Raw genomic sequence first — 14268 nt, 5'->3', positions numbered from 1 at the left:
GCTGAACCCCTGGAGACCACCTGAGGCGTCAGGACCCAGTGATGCTACTCCGAACACCCTGCAAAGCTCGGTGGCGAAGGTCTGGAAGGAGGAGCAAGCTGGCGTGCACCGTTCCCACTCGGCCGTTCCCCACAGCCGAGCGCGACCCGTCAGGTGGTTTATGGTGAGCACCACCCAGGCTTCCTTGTGAGGAATGGGTTGCAGCCCTGCGAATTACCGGCGTAGAGCTCGGGGACCCTAATCCGAGGCTCCGAGGTGGGCCCTGCTGCTTTGGAGCTGGAGGTGATTCCGAGGGGGCTGGCAGAACGATTGGTCCGAGCGAGGGTGGTGAGTTCCCACCTGGCCCAGGCATGCCAGTGAATCGGCGGTGTGCGCTGGGTCCATGTCTGGCCAGATTGTACTGTAAAGGATGCGGGAGGGGACCCAAATGCAGCACACGTAGGCAGGCAGACAGTCGGTAATTACTTTTATTGCACACCAAACAGGAATGGCACAGTACTCACAAATAAAAGTTTCCTTCGTTCCTGGAGTTTTCATTCAACAAGGTAAATCAATAGGTTATTCCTAATTGCGCCTAATCTGGTTGCAATGAGTTCGACCTTCAACACTACCTACCAGCATTTGACAGCGACTAGTACATAGATACAAAATACTAATAAATCATAAATCATGTTAGTCCATTCAAGTTGTTACGCCCCGGCGTAGGGGCAACCTGAGCGCAACATAAAGGTGCTCTACTCTCCCAACCCCCCAGTGATGACGGAAACAGGTGGATGCAGTCCAACAAAAATGTATTTTCCCAATGGTAGCTTGTTTTCAGGGTGAGCACGACCAACAAAACATACAAAAACTCTTATTTAGAAAACTAGCTTACCTACAAAAGAAAATAATGATTAAAGAAAACACAGGCTTCTTACCTGCCTCCCTAACACAACACAGGAGAAAAGAGGTTCCCAAAATAAAATGGCTAGTCACCCCTACCTAGCCGGACTGCTTTTTAAATAAGCCACTATGGGCATCAACACAAAGTCACACGCAACGGAAGGAACGCTGCCTCTCCTCGCTGGAGACATCCTTTTAAACCCTGTGGAATCAGCTCCCGACCAATCACCACCTGAACAGAGACAGAAAGAAAAACACACACAACAGAGCAGCACCTCTACCAAAATGTAGAGACAGACAGGTAACTAGTCTATCACAGGGCTGACATGTAGAGACAGACAGGTAACCAGACTATCACAAGCTGACATGTAGAGACAGACAGGTAACCAGTCTATCACAGGACTGACATGTAGAGACAGACAGGTAACCAGTCTATCACAGGGCTGACATGTAGAGACAGACAGGTAACCAGACTATCACAGGGCTGACATGTAGAGACAGACAGGTAACCAGACTATCACAGACAGGGCTGACATGTAGAGAGAGACAGGTAACCAGTCTTTCACAGGGCTTTTTGTCCTTTTCATTTTTGCGATAATTTTGGCTGTGTTAATGTATATGGCATACATTTATGCCAAAGGGTGTATTTTGGGGGGAAATGTAATTGTTTTTCATCAACCTTCTATACTATGTCTATAACACACTGTGTACACACTTTTGTTACACTGTGACCCTTAGAGACAAACATGGCCTCATTGAACCCCATTATAACCATTGCAACACACAGTCATAAATGTATTCATTTTTTTCTGTCATTCTGACTTTGTGCTGCAGAATTGTAGTTTTTACTATTTTCGACCAGATAAAACCATTTTCCTATTCTGGGAACACAGAGAAAATGCCTCCCTTTTCCAAAGATTCACTGTCTGTTGTATTACAGATACAACACAAATCTGACTAGAAGAACAATATCCCACTGAAACCAGGAGAAACTCCAATTTTGATCCCTCTGCCATTACAGCATAAAATCATGCAATCTCTCTTTTTAGGCTTTCATTCTGAAGTCAAGACTTCAAAATTATAGTTTTTACTGTTTTCCAAAAGATTGAGCCATTTCCCCATTTTTGGGATATAGGGAAAATACATGTAATATTCCTTAGTTCCTACATGTGCTTTTGAGCACTGGCAGACATTTGAGCAAATATATTCAACTCAGATGATGTGTGTGTGTGTTGGAAAAGATGTGTGTGTGTGTGTGTGTGTGTGTGTGTGTGTGTGTGTGTGTGTGTGTGTGTGTGTGTGTGTGTGTGTGTGTGTGTGTGTAATAATTATAATCATTTCAAGGCACTTTTTTGACACAGACATTTTTGTTCTCTAAGGGTCACAGTGTATAGCAAGTTGAAAGGGTCCATAAGGGTTAACCAGTATACAGGAGACACAACGTAACTGCTGCCTGCATCTATCTGTAGTGTAGCCAACCAAAGACATTCCTCTACTAATCCTTCCACTTTTAAGAATCGCCCTCCTGTGGTGAAAATAAAGATTTGCAGCCTAACAAATCATCGTCAAAACATAAGGATTGGTGCATTTAGAACAACAGCATATCTTCCAAAAAATCGACATAATAATCAGCTCAATGAAAAAGGAAAAATATTTTACTTCACCAAATGAGTCCAGTGAGACTGAGGTAATTCACAGGTAGGCAGGTCTGGGTGCAGTCTGAGAAGTTAGTGGCATGGAAGCCTGGGGTCACTATGAAGCAGGGCCTAGAGTGTATCAAACAGAGGAGAGGGTAAAACACACATATATGTCCCAAGGTAAAGAAGAAGTTGACAACTACTACCAGAGGGGTATTCCATCAAACTCGCTAAGCGCAAAGCCAGGCTAATTTCGATAAGCCTCGCTACCTTTAGCGAGAGTTGCGTTCCATCAACGTGACTTGAGGCACTCTCCGCTAAGTAACCATGGGAATTTATCCGACCAAACTAGCCTGCCCCGGGGCAGGCTAACCATCAGGCTTACTTTAGCGGGGGTTTCAGAGAAGTCCGTCTGTTGGAAACAACTGTACCAGCAGTAGGTTCCGCCAAGCCTAGTCCTCGTGATTTTGTCACGTGAAAGACCAAAAATTACCAAAATTACATATATGAAGTACAAACAGACTATATTTTCATCAAGCGTCTAAAAATACATGCTTGCAATTAAAAAATATGAATAAATTGTTTATTTTGTTTAACACCGACTGGCCATAACATAACTTAAAGCCCCCAGTTGGGTGAGTGGTGATGCACCTGCCCTCGGATGTGGGCATCGCAGGTTCATATCCTGGCGAGGACATCTCATGTGTGTGTGTTTTTTTTTTTTTGCCTGTATAATTGTCTTTAGATCAGAGAATTAGACCAACATTTTACCTTAACAATTTCCAGAGAACCCAAATATAACTTGCAAAAACATGATAGATATAAAGATGTTATTATTAATAGCATGTTATAGAACCCAATGACAAAGGCATTGCTGCATGCAATTTTCAGCCACATAAATTCCTTTCAGGTGAGTTCATTAATAGGTTCATTGAATGTATTCATTAAATTGTTGAGATAAATGAGTTGGTCAATATAGATGCATTTACTAGGCCTATCTAAAGAGAGAGAGAGAGAGAGAGAGAGAGAGAGAGAGAGAGAGAGAGAGAGAGAGTTCCGGCCAAAGAAAGAAGTTTCACAAAGTTCCATAGTCGGGAATTGAACCGTGGCCGGGCCGCCGCGTGTAAAGCGGGCGTATTACCTCTACACTATCCTCACGTTAGAGAAGTTGTAGTCAGTATTATATTAGAACATGTTATTCTTAACGGTACTTCCGTTTTTAATCGCTCTGCAATTCTTGCCCAAGCAGCCTCGCGATTGTTATTTATCACTACAGTATTCCCTTTTTTTTCCATCAATAATTTTTGCTCTGGTCTTTTCTGCCATTTTCTCGATGATTCGACATTCACGGTTCTGGTCTGGCTTCATATCCCGTGAACGGTGTAACACAAGACAACTTTAACCTGGCTTGAATAAGCCTCAACAAGGCGCGGCTGAAATGCGTTAATGGAACGGGTTTAGCCGCAAGTGGAAGTTGACGTTAGTTCTAACCAGGCTTAACCAGGTAAGCGCCGCTTTAATTAGCGAGTTTGGTGGAATACCCCTCAGAGCATTGCACATAAGTCACAACCATCAAAACAAGTCCATCACACCAGAGGCCTGTACTACGAAGCAGGATTTGGGCTTAGCGAGGTAACTTCAGGGTTAACTCTGGGTTTTTTCCGTCTGTTAAGCGTGTTCATTTGTTTGAGATTTGTGAAGACAGACTAAAGAGATGACAGACTACAACAGGCTGTTGACTATTTATTCAGAATTGTATCATTAAGTAAAATCAGGATATCAAGGACTTTCTCTGTTTGAAAAATCGCAGGCATCAAAGCTGATAAGCAACTATGTTAACTGCAACCAATCGCCCAGAAAAGGATGCACAATTTCTTGCAGCAAATTGTTATATACATTTGTCCTTTATCAAAAAAATAGGTGTGGAGGAACTGTGGTTTAGACTTTAGAACTCCCTTTGTTGGTGCATGAGCTGATCCCAGCTCCATGACAACAAGACACATCGTTTCCTGGATTTGACACTCTGTAGAAAAAAGATTGACCCGTCTGCCTGTCCCTGCTCATCTGCTCTTTGTTTCGATACCGGGGGCGGGGGGCGATACTGAACTGCTTCAAGTTATACATTTAAAAACAATAAGAGACAGATAAAGAGGATGTCATTTTTATTACATGGGCCAAGGTGCAATATGAACACATGGGTTTTCAGTCTGCAACAGTGACAGACATATTAGTAGTCACTTAACTGATAAATAGTTGTTTTAAATATTGATGCATTCATGTATTATTTAAAATGTAAATGGATAACTGTAATACTTTAACATTATGGGAAAACACTGAAAGTTTCATAATGTCTCAAAGGGAATGGTTTTTTTAATTATTAATTTATTTAAAAACCATTAGATATCAAATATCAGATATGAAAGTATCGGTATACTAGCACATGTGGTGTTAACGATATTTCGAGGAAGTCCGTGAAGGCAGCATGGGTGCACCTGAATCACATTTGTTGTTGACAGTGAGCAAAACATCCTCAGCTACAAGTGGATGATATGAGCAGATTGTTTTCAAGTTTGTGTAATAGTTATAAAAAAAAGAACAGGCGGCTGTGTGGTTTCGGCAACACTGTGTATACATGCAGAGACCCCTGAGGCTGTTTTATTAACGTCGAGCTAGCCGTCGACGTTACCCTCCTGGTAGTGGATTTTACATCTAACGTTAATGCTGGATATTTTACAAGGGAACACTGTTTACAAGGTAACGTATAGTAATGTGTATACATGTATATATTTCAATTAAATCCACGGCAAAACACGTTGTTATTTGGAATACTATTTCTGCTGTAACGTTACTTATCAAGTAAGCTCGATTGTTTACCCATGGTATCGATTGTGGTAGGCCTCAAACCATGCCTCGGTCTAAAGTTGGGCTGTGAGTCCCCCAAAACATGACTTCGAGACACGTAGGAAAGGTGACGTTAGCTATCGCTAACGTTAACGTTTATCTCGTGTGCAGTTAGTAATCGTATTTGGTCAGCTAGTACTTCCTGCCAAAGTCATATCGGCTGGACAAAGATATGTAGTGTTATGTCGATTACCAGTTTATATTTGGCTAGGTTTACACTATCAATGAAAGCAGCCTGTTGATTAACACTTTACGTTGAATGGTAGCTGGGATGATAGCTAGAACGCTAGCTGTGCTACAAATTAACATGTATGCTTACATTTTCAATAAAATTAAATACGAGTGTTAGTTATCTAGCTCAGAATTGAGTGTGCTGAGAATTTAGGTCACAGCAACGTATTGACATAAGTGTACAAATATCCAATGTGACGTTAGGGGTTTGTCTGCAAAGCAAAATGCGTGTAAAGTGGGGGCGTAACTCCCTTCTTATGTGAGTATGTTGTGTTAACTTTTAGTCATATCACATCTACGCCTATATTTACCAGCTCGCATGCTGGCTGCATCTTGTCCCCCGAGCTTGCTTCGATCACCACACCTGCTATCTCGATCCAGCTCTCCTCTCTCTCACACTACTCTTTATTGTGTTTCTTCTTCCAGGGCTTGGTTAAAAACATGCACCCACCAACTCGACAGGATTATATATCTATAAACTTTGCTGGACAAGGAAGTGCAACTTACAATAATGGCAAGCAGTGGAGGAGGCAGTCCTGCTGGAGGGTGAGTGGGTTATATCATGAGCTGCTCTAAACGACTCTACTCTTTTGTCACTCTTTCTTCCGTGATGGATTTATTTGCTGATATTTGCCAACATATGGAAAAATATATTGTGGTTATTATATTAATATGTTACTTATTTGTTGCCCGGAATAACTCGCATAAGGGATCAATTGTCCAATCCATGTTTTCCTTCTCAATTCTGATATCCAAACCTGCATCAGCCGGTCCGATCCGATACCAGTGCATTTATAAAAAAAGAAATAATCATATAATGATGTCAAGATTTCCAGTTTCTGTAGCAGAAAAAAAATCATCATATCATCAATGACCAACCTCCATACTTGACCATGGGGAAACAGACTGTGCGGGTGAGAGATGCAAGTTCTCTCAGATCAATAAATCTGTCTGTCTGTTAAACTTGTTTGCTCATAGAGAAATATTACGGAGAAATAACCCAGTGGTAAGAATTCTGGTCTCAATATGAAACAGCTCACAACAATGATGTACTGTGTAAAAGAGAGAACCTTACTTACCTGAGATCCTATCTGACTGGAGCAGCAGCAAGAGCTGCAACGGGACTCACTATGACTGATGGCAATTATGATGCAGCAGTAAAATTGCTGCAGACCTGCTTTGGAAGAAAGGGCATTGTGATCAGTGCAAACATGTCAAAACTGCTGAACTTGACCCCTGGAGGAAAAAATCATCATATGTGGTAGCTCTCAGACACCTGTGCAATGAATGCAAAATACAGATTTGCATTCTGGATCCTTAGGAGTCCACAGTGACACATACAGCTATCTGCTTTGCCCAGTGCTACGGCAGCTCATACCAGAAGACATAGGGGTCATTCCGTGTCATTTCATCAAATTTCTGAAAACCTTCCCACCTGACCATCTCAGAATGTCCTGAAAAAAGTACAAAGACACACTTGTTACTAGGACAAATCCAAAATATTAGGTCTCTGCTGTCAATAGTTTTCTCATGAAACATCATTGAATGAAGGGTAGTTTAGACGGTTTTTGGCCATTTTTAAACAGCAATATCTGGAAAACTATCTCACCTGTGGCCTTCAAATTTTCTACAGTGTATATATGTTACTAATAGCCTCCAACAAGTATCAGGTCCAAACTTACTTTTTTTGAAAGATCAAATTTGTGTTAAAATCATATTAAGAAATGTGTCTTTGTACTTGAATTTTTTCAGGACATTCTGAGATGGTCAGGTGGGAGGCATTTGATGAAATGACACGGAATGACCCATAGCATTACGTTACCATTTACATTTAGGGCATTTAACAGATGCTTTTATCCAAAGCGACTTACAATAAGTACATTCAGCATTAGCTCACATGCAACGGTCAGACTGCAGCGGTGAGTAGAAGGTACATGAGCTCATCAAGTTCCTGCAAAATGAAGTCCAAAGCAGAGAGTGAGCACTTCAGATCACCAGACCAGGTAATGCTCATGGGGACTATCCACCAAAGAACAGATCACTTGGTAAACCAACTGCCTTTTGTGAAAACAATATCAAGAATTGTAGTGTGCCCTCAGTATCCTTGCACCCAGCAAGTAATGCTCCTTAGACCTGTGTATATTGTGGGGTCATTCCGTGTCATTTCATCAAATGCCTCCCACCTGACCATCTCAGAATGTCCTGTAAAAAATCTAGTACGAAGACACGCTTGTTAATAGGACAAATCCAAAATATTAGGTCTCTACTGTCAACAGTTTTCTCATGAAACATCATTGAATGAAGGGTAGTTTAGACGGTTTTTGGCATCATACTCTGAAAAGCCATTTTTAAACAGCAATATCTGGAAAACTATCTCACCTGTGGCCTTCAAATTTCCTACAGTGTATATCTGTCACTAATAGCCTCCAGACATAGAATGCCAGGGGTGTAGCTCAATGATAAAAATGGGAGCTCAGCCACTCTTCAAATTTGCTACTTCATTTCGACAAGCCACATTTTTTGCCCGGTATGGCAGGTACTTAAACTTCTCCCAAAATGTGGCTTGTTGAAATGAAGTAGCAAATTTGAAGAGTGGCTGAGCTCCCATTTTTGCTGAAAGAAGACTTCTATCACTTCTGCCTCTATCTCTGGTGTTAGCTTAAACATTCTACAAAATATGGTTTCTTTTAGATGATTAGTTTCACAGATATAGATATATAGCATAGAGACAAACTGTTATTCAATATCAAACTTTGGATACTTTTCTACTGTAATGTAAAATCTTTATGCTCAAATTAAGTTTATTATTTGATTTGGTTGTGTAATGCTTATACTTAAAGTATGACAAAATGTGCAGTCTTGCTCATGGTTTAAGACATTAAAAGCTGCTTTCAGCATGTTCAACTCACATTCAAGGACTTATTGCCTCTGTAACTACAACTGTGCTACATTTTAATGTTTTTGTAGGAGTACATTTATCGGTAGCATTTAGTCACATGTAAGTCTTTGGTAAATGGTAAAAAACACAATTGAATTGCCCCGCTGTGATGTTTTCTAGTAGGCTATTAGGACATGCAGTACCAAAAACAGCCACAAAACCCCACCAATTCCAGGATTCTAAAAAATCACTGCGACAAAATGAGGCAAAACACCCTACTAATTTTTTAATATGATTTTAACAAGACTATGATCTTTCAAAAAAAAGTAAGTTTGGACCTGATACTTGTTGTCGGTTTTTTGGAATATGGCTCTGAAGTTGGGCAAAGATGTGTTTACTTCCATTTTTGAGTCTTAATATCTGTGAAACTAATCATCTAAGAGTATTAGATGAGTAGTATATTTTGTAGAGTGTTTAAGCTAACACCAGAGATAGAGGCAGAAGTGATAGAAGCCTTTTATCTGCAAAAATGGGAGCTCAGTCACTCTTCAAATTTGCTACTTCATTTCAACAAGCCACATTTTGGGAGAAGTTTAAGTACCTACCATACTAGGTTATACTTGAGCTACACCCCTGACAAGCCATGTCTGGAGGCTATTAGTAACAGATATACACTGTAGAAAATTTGAAGGGCACAGGTGAGATAGTTTTCCAGCTATTGCTGTTTAAAAATAGCTTTTCAGAGTATGATGCCAAAAACCGTCTAAACTACCCTTCATTTAATTATGTTTCATGAGATGACTGTTGACAGTAGAGACCTAATATTTTGGATTTGTCCTATTAACAAGAGTGCCTTTTACTAGAATTTTTACAGGACATTCTGAGATGGTCAGATGGGAAGATTTTTTAGAAATTTGATGAAATGACACGGAATGACCCTGTGACAATGCTAATCACAAACCAGGACATTGTCCAGACAGCTCTGTGGCCGCTAGCAAAGAGAAATTGAGAAAAATTGAAGATGCCACATGTGTCTAGGTCCAAGACACATAGCTATATTGTGCAAAGTTATGTGTGTCATGTACCTTGTATAATCGCAGACATCACCAGTCTGTGATCAAAGTGAAGCTAAGACAGATGCTGGCAGTGGCAGTGCAGACACTGTGTTGTCTTGCGTGTCCAGCACAGTGAAACTGAAAGCCGAGCTTCAGAACACAGTACTGCTTCAGACTGTCAAGGCATGGTCAGGGCCCAGCTGGGAGAAAATAATTATAGGCTGTCTTTTGGATGGAAGCAGCCAGAGAAACTTCAATTTTGAGAGTGTAGGTAAGGCACTGATATTCCAGACACCAAGTGGTGAATCTCCTAATATGGCTGTGATGCGGGTATTGCTGCAGCCCTACTGTTCAGAACTTTATAGCAGCACTAGACTACAAAATGAATTGTGTTTGAGTGGTAAGACCTGTTTTCTGCTTGTATTAGCCAGAAAAGTCCAGTTGCTGGATTAAATACATTAAATACTCTCTTCTCTGCTCCCACAGAAATGGAAGCGGCTGTCCAGGATGCAGCGGAGCCTTCTCCTTGTCCTCCTGTTTATTTGTGGCATTGCTTTCTATCCTGCTGTTACTGAACACCTCAGAGGTAAGGCTCTAATACACTAAACAGCTCCCATAATTAGGGATGGGTATCGGTAGGATATAATCAATACTACTCTTATAGGTACTCCTTATAATTTTGGTTCTTTATTGATACTCGAATCCATTGTTTTTTGTTAGTAAATAATAGCTTAAAGGACCATACCAGTGTTACTACATGTCATTGTCCATTGACATTATCGGTCATCTAGCTTTCATAAACTTTGTTTTTTAGATAGCTTGTATGTTTACATTACGTCGATATTCAATACATTACAGAATGTACTTGAAAATGTTTGTCAAGGTTAGTTCAAACTCACCTTGTCGTTAAAATCTTCCTTCCAGCTCAAATTCCAGTTGGAAATTCAGTTCTTGTAAGAAATTGTTTTTCCAGGCGTAATAACACAAGGCTCAACGGCTGTCTGGGCTCTGTTGTGATTGACAACTTTTTCTGAGTGAATGTTTTACATTTGCAGCAACAATCCTTGTTGTTGTCAACTGGAGTAGTCTTCGAGTTATCTTCACCTTAAGTTATGTTGACTTGACTGTCTCCACCTTGGCCTCTCTGCTCAGCTGTTCGCAGACTTTGCTTCCTGTGTGTGTTGTTGGAGGAGTTCAGCCCTGACACACTGCAGAGGAGATGAAGAAGATGATGAAGAAGTACCTATAAAAGAACCGATGATGTCAGAGCTCATCAATATTCCGGTCTTTTCATGATTTAGTACCAGTGCCTGTGATTGTTAATGCCAACAATAGAATAATGTGTTATCTTTGGTACAGGTGCAAATTTATCATTCATCAGTTTCTGGGGTTCTAACCAGAGGTCGCGTTAATTGGATATATATTTTCCGTTGTTTACTTTTTCTTTTTTTTTTTTTAAGTGAGAAAAATCTCAGGACTGTCTGTCATTTTGGGCAACTAGAAACCGTGGACCAGAACAGCTCACAGAGCGGTACTGGAAAAGTTAGCACATGGTCAATGTTGTGTCTCTGATGACCTTTTCGCTCCATGGTCTTATAAAAACATACGCTGTAAGATTGTTCCATAGGCTATATTAATTGTTTAAACAAATGTTCAGTACAGTGAGTGCTGTCTCCGTCCTCAGTCCAAAACAAAAAAATTCATTGAAACAAGTCCAGGCAAATTAAAAACAACTCAATCTGTAAGTAAAAGAAAAAAGTATTTGTAAACCATTCCAGAACGCTGCAGCACGCCTTGTGCCTTATCACCTCGACTCTGCATAGCATGACTCACTTGCACCTAAAAAATTTAAATTTGTTTTTCTATTAATTAAAAAGTAAAAATGTAGTAATTAAAAAAACGGATCACCCATATACTCAAGTTTTATGTGATTTTCTGAGTTTGCAACCAGATATCACATTTAACAGTGTTTAATAAGATTTCCTGTAAAACAGCACCAGCTGTTCAGTAACAGTTCAGGTGGCCTATGTATGTCTATGTTTTGACTGCTGTCCTCTTGTGGATCCATTAATTCCTAGGAGAGCACTGCACACATCACTGCGTTCCTCATGTGGCCGTAGAACCACAGATGAATTACACATCATTAATCTATTAGATTTCGCTTGGGGGAGAATCTCTGCACCCTCTGAGAGTTTGCATTGCAGTTATCCCGATCATGAAAATGATTAATAGAGGAAGGGTAGCAGTGTATGAAGTACATGGGCTCGGTTTCCAATAACTCTTAACTAACTCATAGCATTTTACGAAGACTCTTGAGTTATACCTTAAGTAAGTTGTTCCCCTTTTTAGTCTTGTTCAGAATAAAACAAAATACGTTTTGACTGTGTTATTATCATTTTATAACTTAAATTAAAACATTTTAAAATAGATTGTGACAGAATTGTTCCAAACCTGTCCGTCAATATGACCAACCAAGTACGCAACCTCTGGTTCTAACCTGTGACCATCAGTAATCATTTGGTCAGCCGGCCACCCTTGGACTATGTTACTGCACCACTGTAATACTTTCATATTCAATCTGTTTGTCTGTGTGTTGAGGCCTTACAGATGGACTCCAAGAAAGTAACAGCATCCTGATGCCCGTCATTGCTCATGTGCTGCCTGTGCCTGTCAAACAGGGTCCCCCACCACTGCCAGAACAAACCTCCCAGGTTTCTATATCTCTGCTCTGTTCTTTGAAGGGTAGACAAGGTTCCTAAAGAGATTGCAGCACTTAAAGTCTTTGGGTAAATTTAATTTACCCTGAGCGCTGCCTTAGCCCTGAGAGGCAAGTCAGAAAAAAAAGAGTCCTGTGATCCATTTCCTCCTTTTTTGGACCTATTTGCCTTTTTTCAATAGAACAGTGAAATAGAACTGGAAAGGGTAAGAGAGAGGCAGTAAGCACTTATACTTGGTACATGGGGCACCAGCTCTACTAGATGAGCTACCTGGGTGTCCCAGGAGAACCGTTTTCAACCATTTTTCTGATCTACATTTTCTCTTGTGTTTATGTCTTAAGAGCATGTTTGTCAGAATAATCTTATTTTATCTGTGAAACAGGTTGAGGGAAAAAGGTTTTCACAGGTGGAAAGAAAGTTTTGACTGGACATGCAACCACAGCACTTACACAGAAACGAGCAGTGAGTGAGAGTTTTAGGATTCTCTTTCATGAATTAGGTCAAGAAATATTTAGTGTACATTAGCGTCTTGTGGCCAAAATGATTACTACAATAACAAACAAAAAAAATCACCTGGCAAAAAGGATGAGACATAGTTTGGAGAAGCTGTTTGCACTGCTCTTCATTGGAGGTGGGAAACGGAAAACACTTCTCGGGTAAATATCTCCCCATTGTGTGGGTTAACATACCAATGTTAACTTCAACACCTCCAATAAAGCTCAAAGCTACGTGTCTCCAGAACGCCCTGAGTGAATTTCTTCAAATTTGGCACAAACCTCCATAATGATCAATTGATTAGATTTTGATAGTCAAAAGTCAAGATCTCTGTGCCTTCACAAAGCACGATTTTGCTATATGTCAATATTGATAGCTAATAATTTCACACAAATGTCTAATAGGTCAACATTATGATGTGGTAACATTTCGGAAAGACATGGATGTAAACTGCAACATAACTAGTTGATGTATACAACCAATAAGCAGTCATTCTAGTTTCCACTGGTTTCACAGTTGAAGAACACACCTCAAAAACTAGGGCCACAGACACTCAACAACAGCCAACCAATGGCCTGGTGTGTCAGGGCATTTTATAGAGGCCATTGATCAAACTATTTAGGGCGAATATCAGTTGATAACACTCGGTGGCCAGTCACTGGATCACCTTACTTTAAATGGATAAAAAAAGTTGTTTATGTCGCCCAATTGTCACAGAGGAAATTATCCAATAAGAGAGGACCTCCCATGCTCCTAAATCATCTTCAGAAAAAGGGAAATGCTTCAGATAAGGTGGTTGAAGACAAGGCAGGTGACAGCAAGAAAGAAGGGGAGGAGGGAGTCATCAGGTGAGACTTTGAGTATGGTCACAACTTAAGTCAGTTTTGTTAACATTTGTATTTATTGTATGTTTTTTTTTTCTTAATCCTATGGCGACTTTCAGCTGGCGTGGTGCAGTGATAGACACTGACCAAGCCACAGAAGGCACCAAGGATGGGGAAAATAAGGAGGATTCATCTGTCAACCAAAATGCCAAATCATCAAACATGTCAGGTATCTGCGGTTTACTCTACCACTTATTTATCAATATTTTTTTATTGATTGTCTAATAAAATAAAAACAATTGCATCACAGTTTTTAGAAGGCATGTCTGTGACTGTGAAAGCTAATATCCACTTGAGAGTATGATTAAAAAATATAAGTGTAACATTTCTGACCCTTGTTTCTGAATCACTCTGTAGACTTGGATGGGCTAATAAATGGGCATCTTGTGTGTTCCAGAAGCCAGCAGGCTGGCGGCAGTGCAGGAAGCTTTCAGACATTCGTGGAAAGGTTATAAAGACTTTGCTTGGGGCCACGATGAGCTCAGGCCCCTCTCCAAGTCCTACAGCGAGTGGTTTGGCCTGGGTTTGACGCTTGTCGATGCCCTGGATACCATGTGGATCCTGGGGCTTAAAAAAGGTATTTTGGGG

General features: G+C 40.5%; 1 protein-coding gene across 3 annotated transcripts in view; it reads left to right on the top strand.

Moving 5' to 3' along the window:
* The first annotated feature begins 5009 nt into the window (after positions 1-5009).
* The window catches only part of LOC311022747 (endoplasmic reticulum mannosyl-oligosaccharide 1,2-alpha-mannosidase-like), a 28517-nt gene continuing 19258 nt past the window's right edge, over positions 5010-14268 (top strand). Inside the window, exons 1-7 of one of the 3 annotated variants that reach the window (XM_084024273.1) lie at positions 5010-5273; positions 6078-6197; positions 10071-10170; positions 12183-12295; positions 13514-13644; positions 13740-13849; positions 14081-14257. In XM_084024273.1, coding sequence (XP_083880399.1) covers positions 5238-5273; positions 6078-6197; positions 10071-10170; positions 12183-12295; positions 13514-13644; positions 13740-13849; positions 14081-14257 — 787 coding nt within the window. In that variant the 5' untranslated portion in view covers positions 5010-5237. Of the gene's footprint in view, positions 5274-6077; positions 6198-10070; positions 10171-12182; positions 12296-13513; positions 13645-13739; positions 13850-14077; positions 14258-14268 lie in introns of all 3 variants that reach the window. The other 2 variants (XM_084024272.1, XM_084024274.1) reach the window with 2 other exon arrangements.

Source organism: Eutrigla gurnardus (genome assembly GCF_963514095.1).
Source record: "Eutrigla gurnardus genome assembly, chromosome: 13".
Classification (NCBI taxonomy): domain Eukaryota; kingdom Metazoa; phylum Chordata; class Actinopteri; order Perciformes; family Triglidae; genus Eutrigla; species Eutrigla gurnardus.
The sequence above is the reverse complement of the archived record's forward strand: the minus strand, read 5'-3'. Positions and strand labels throughout refer to the sequence as shown.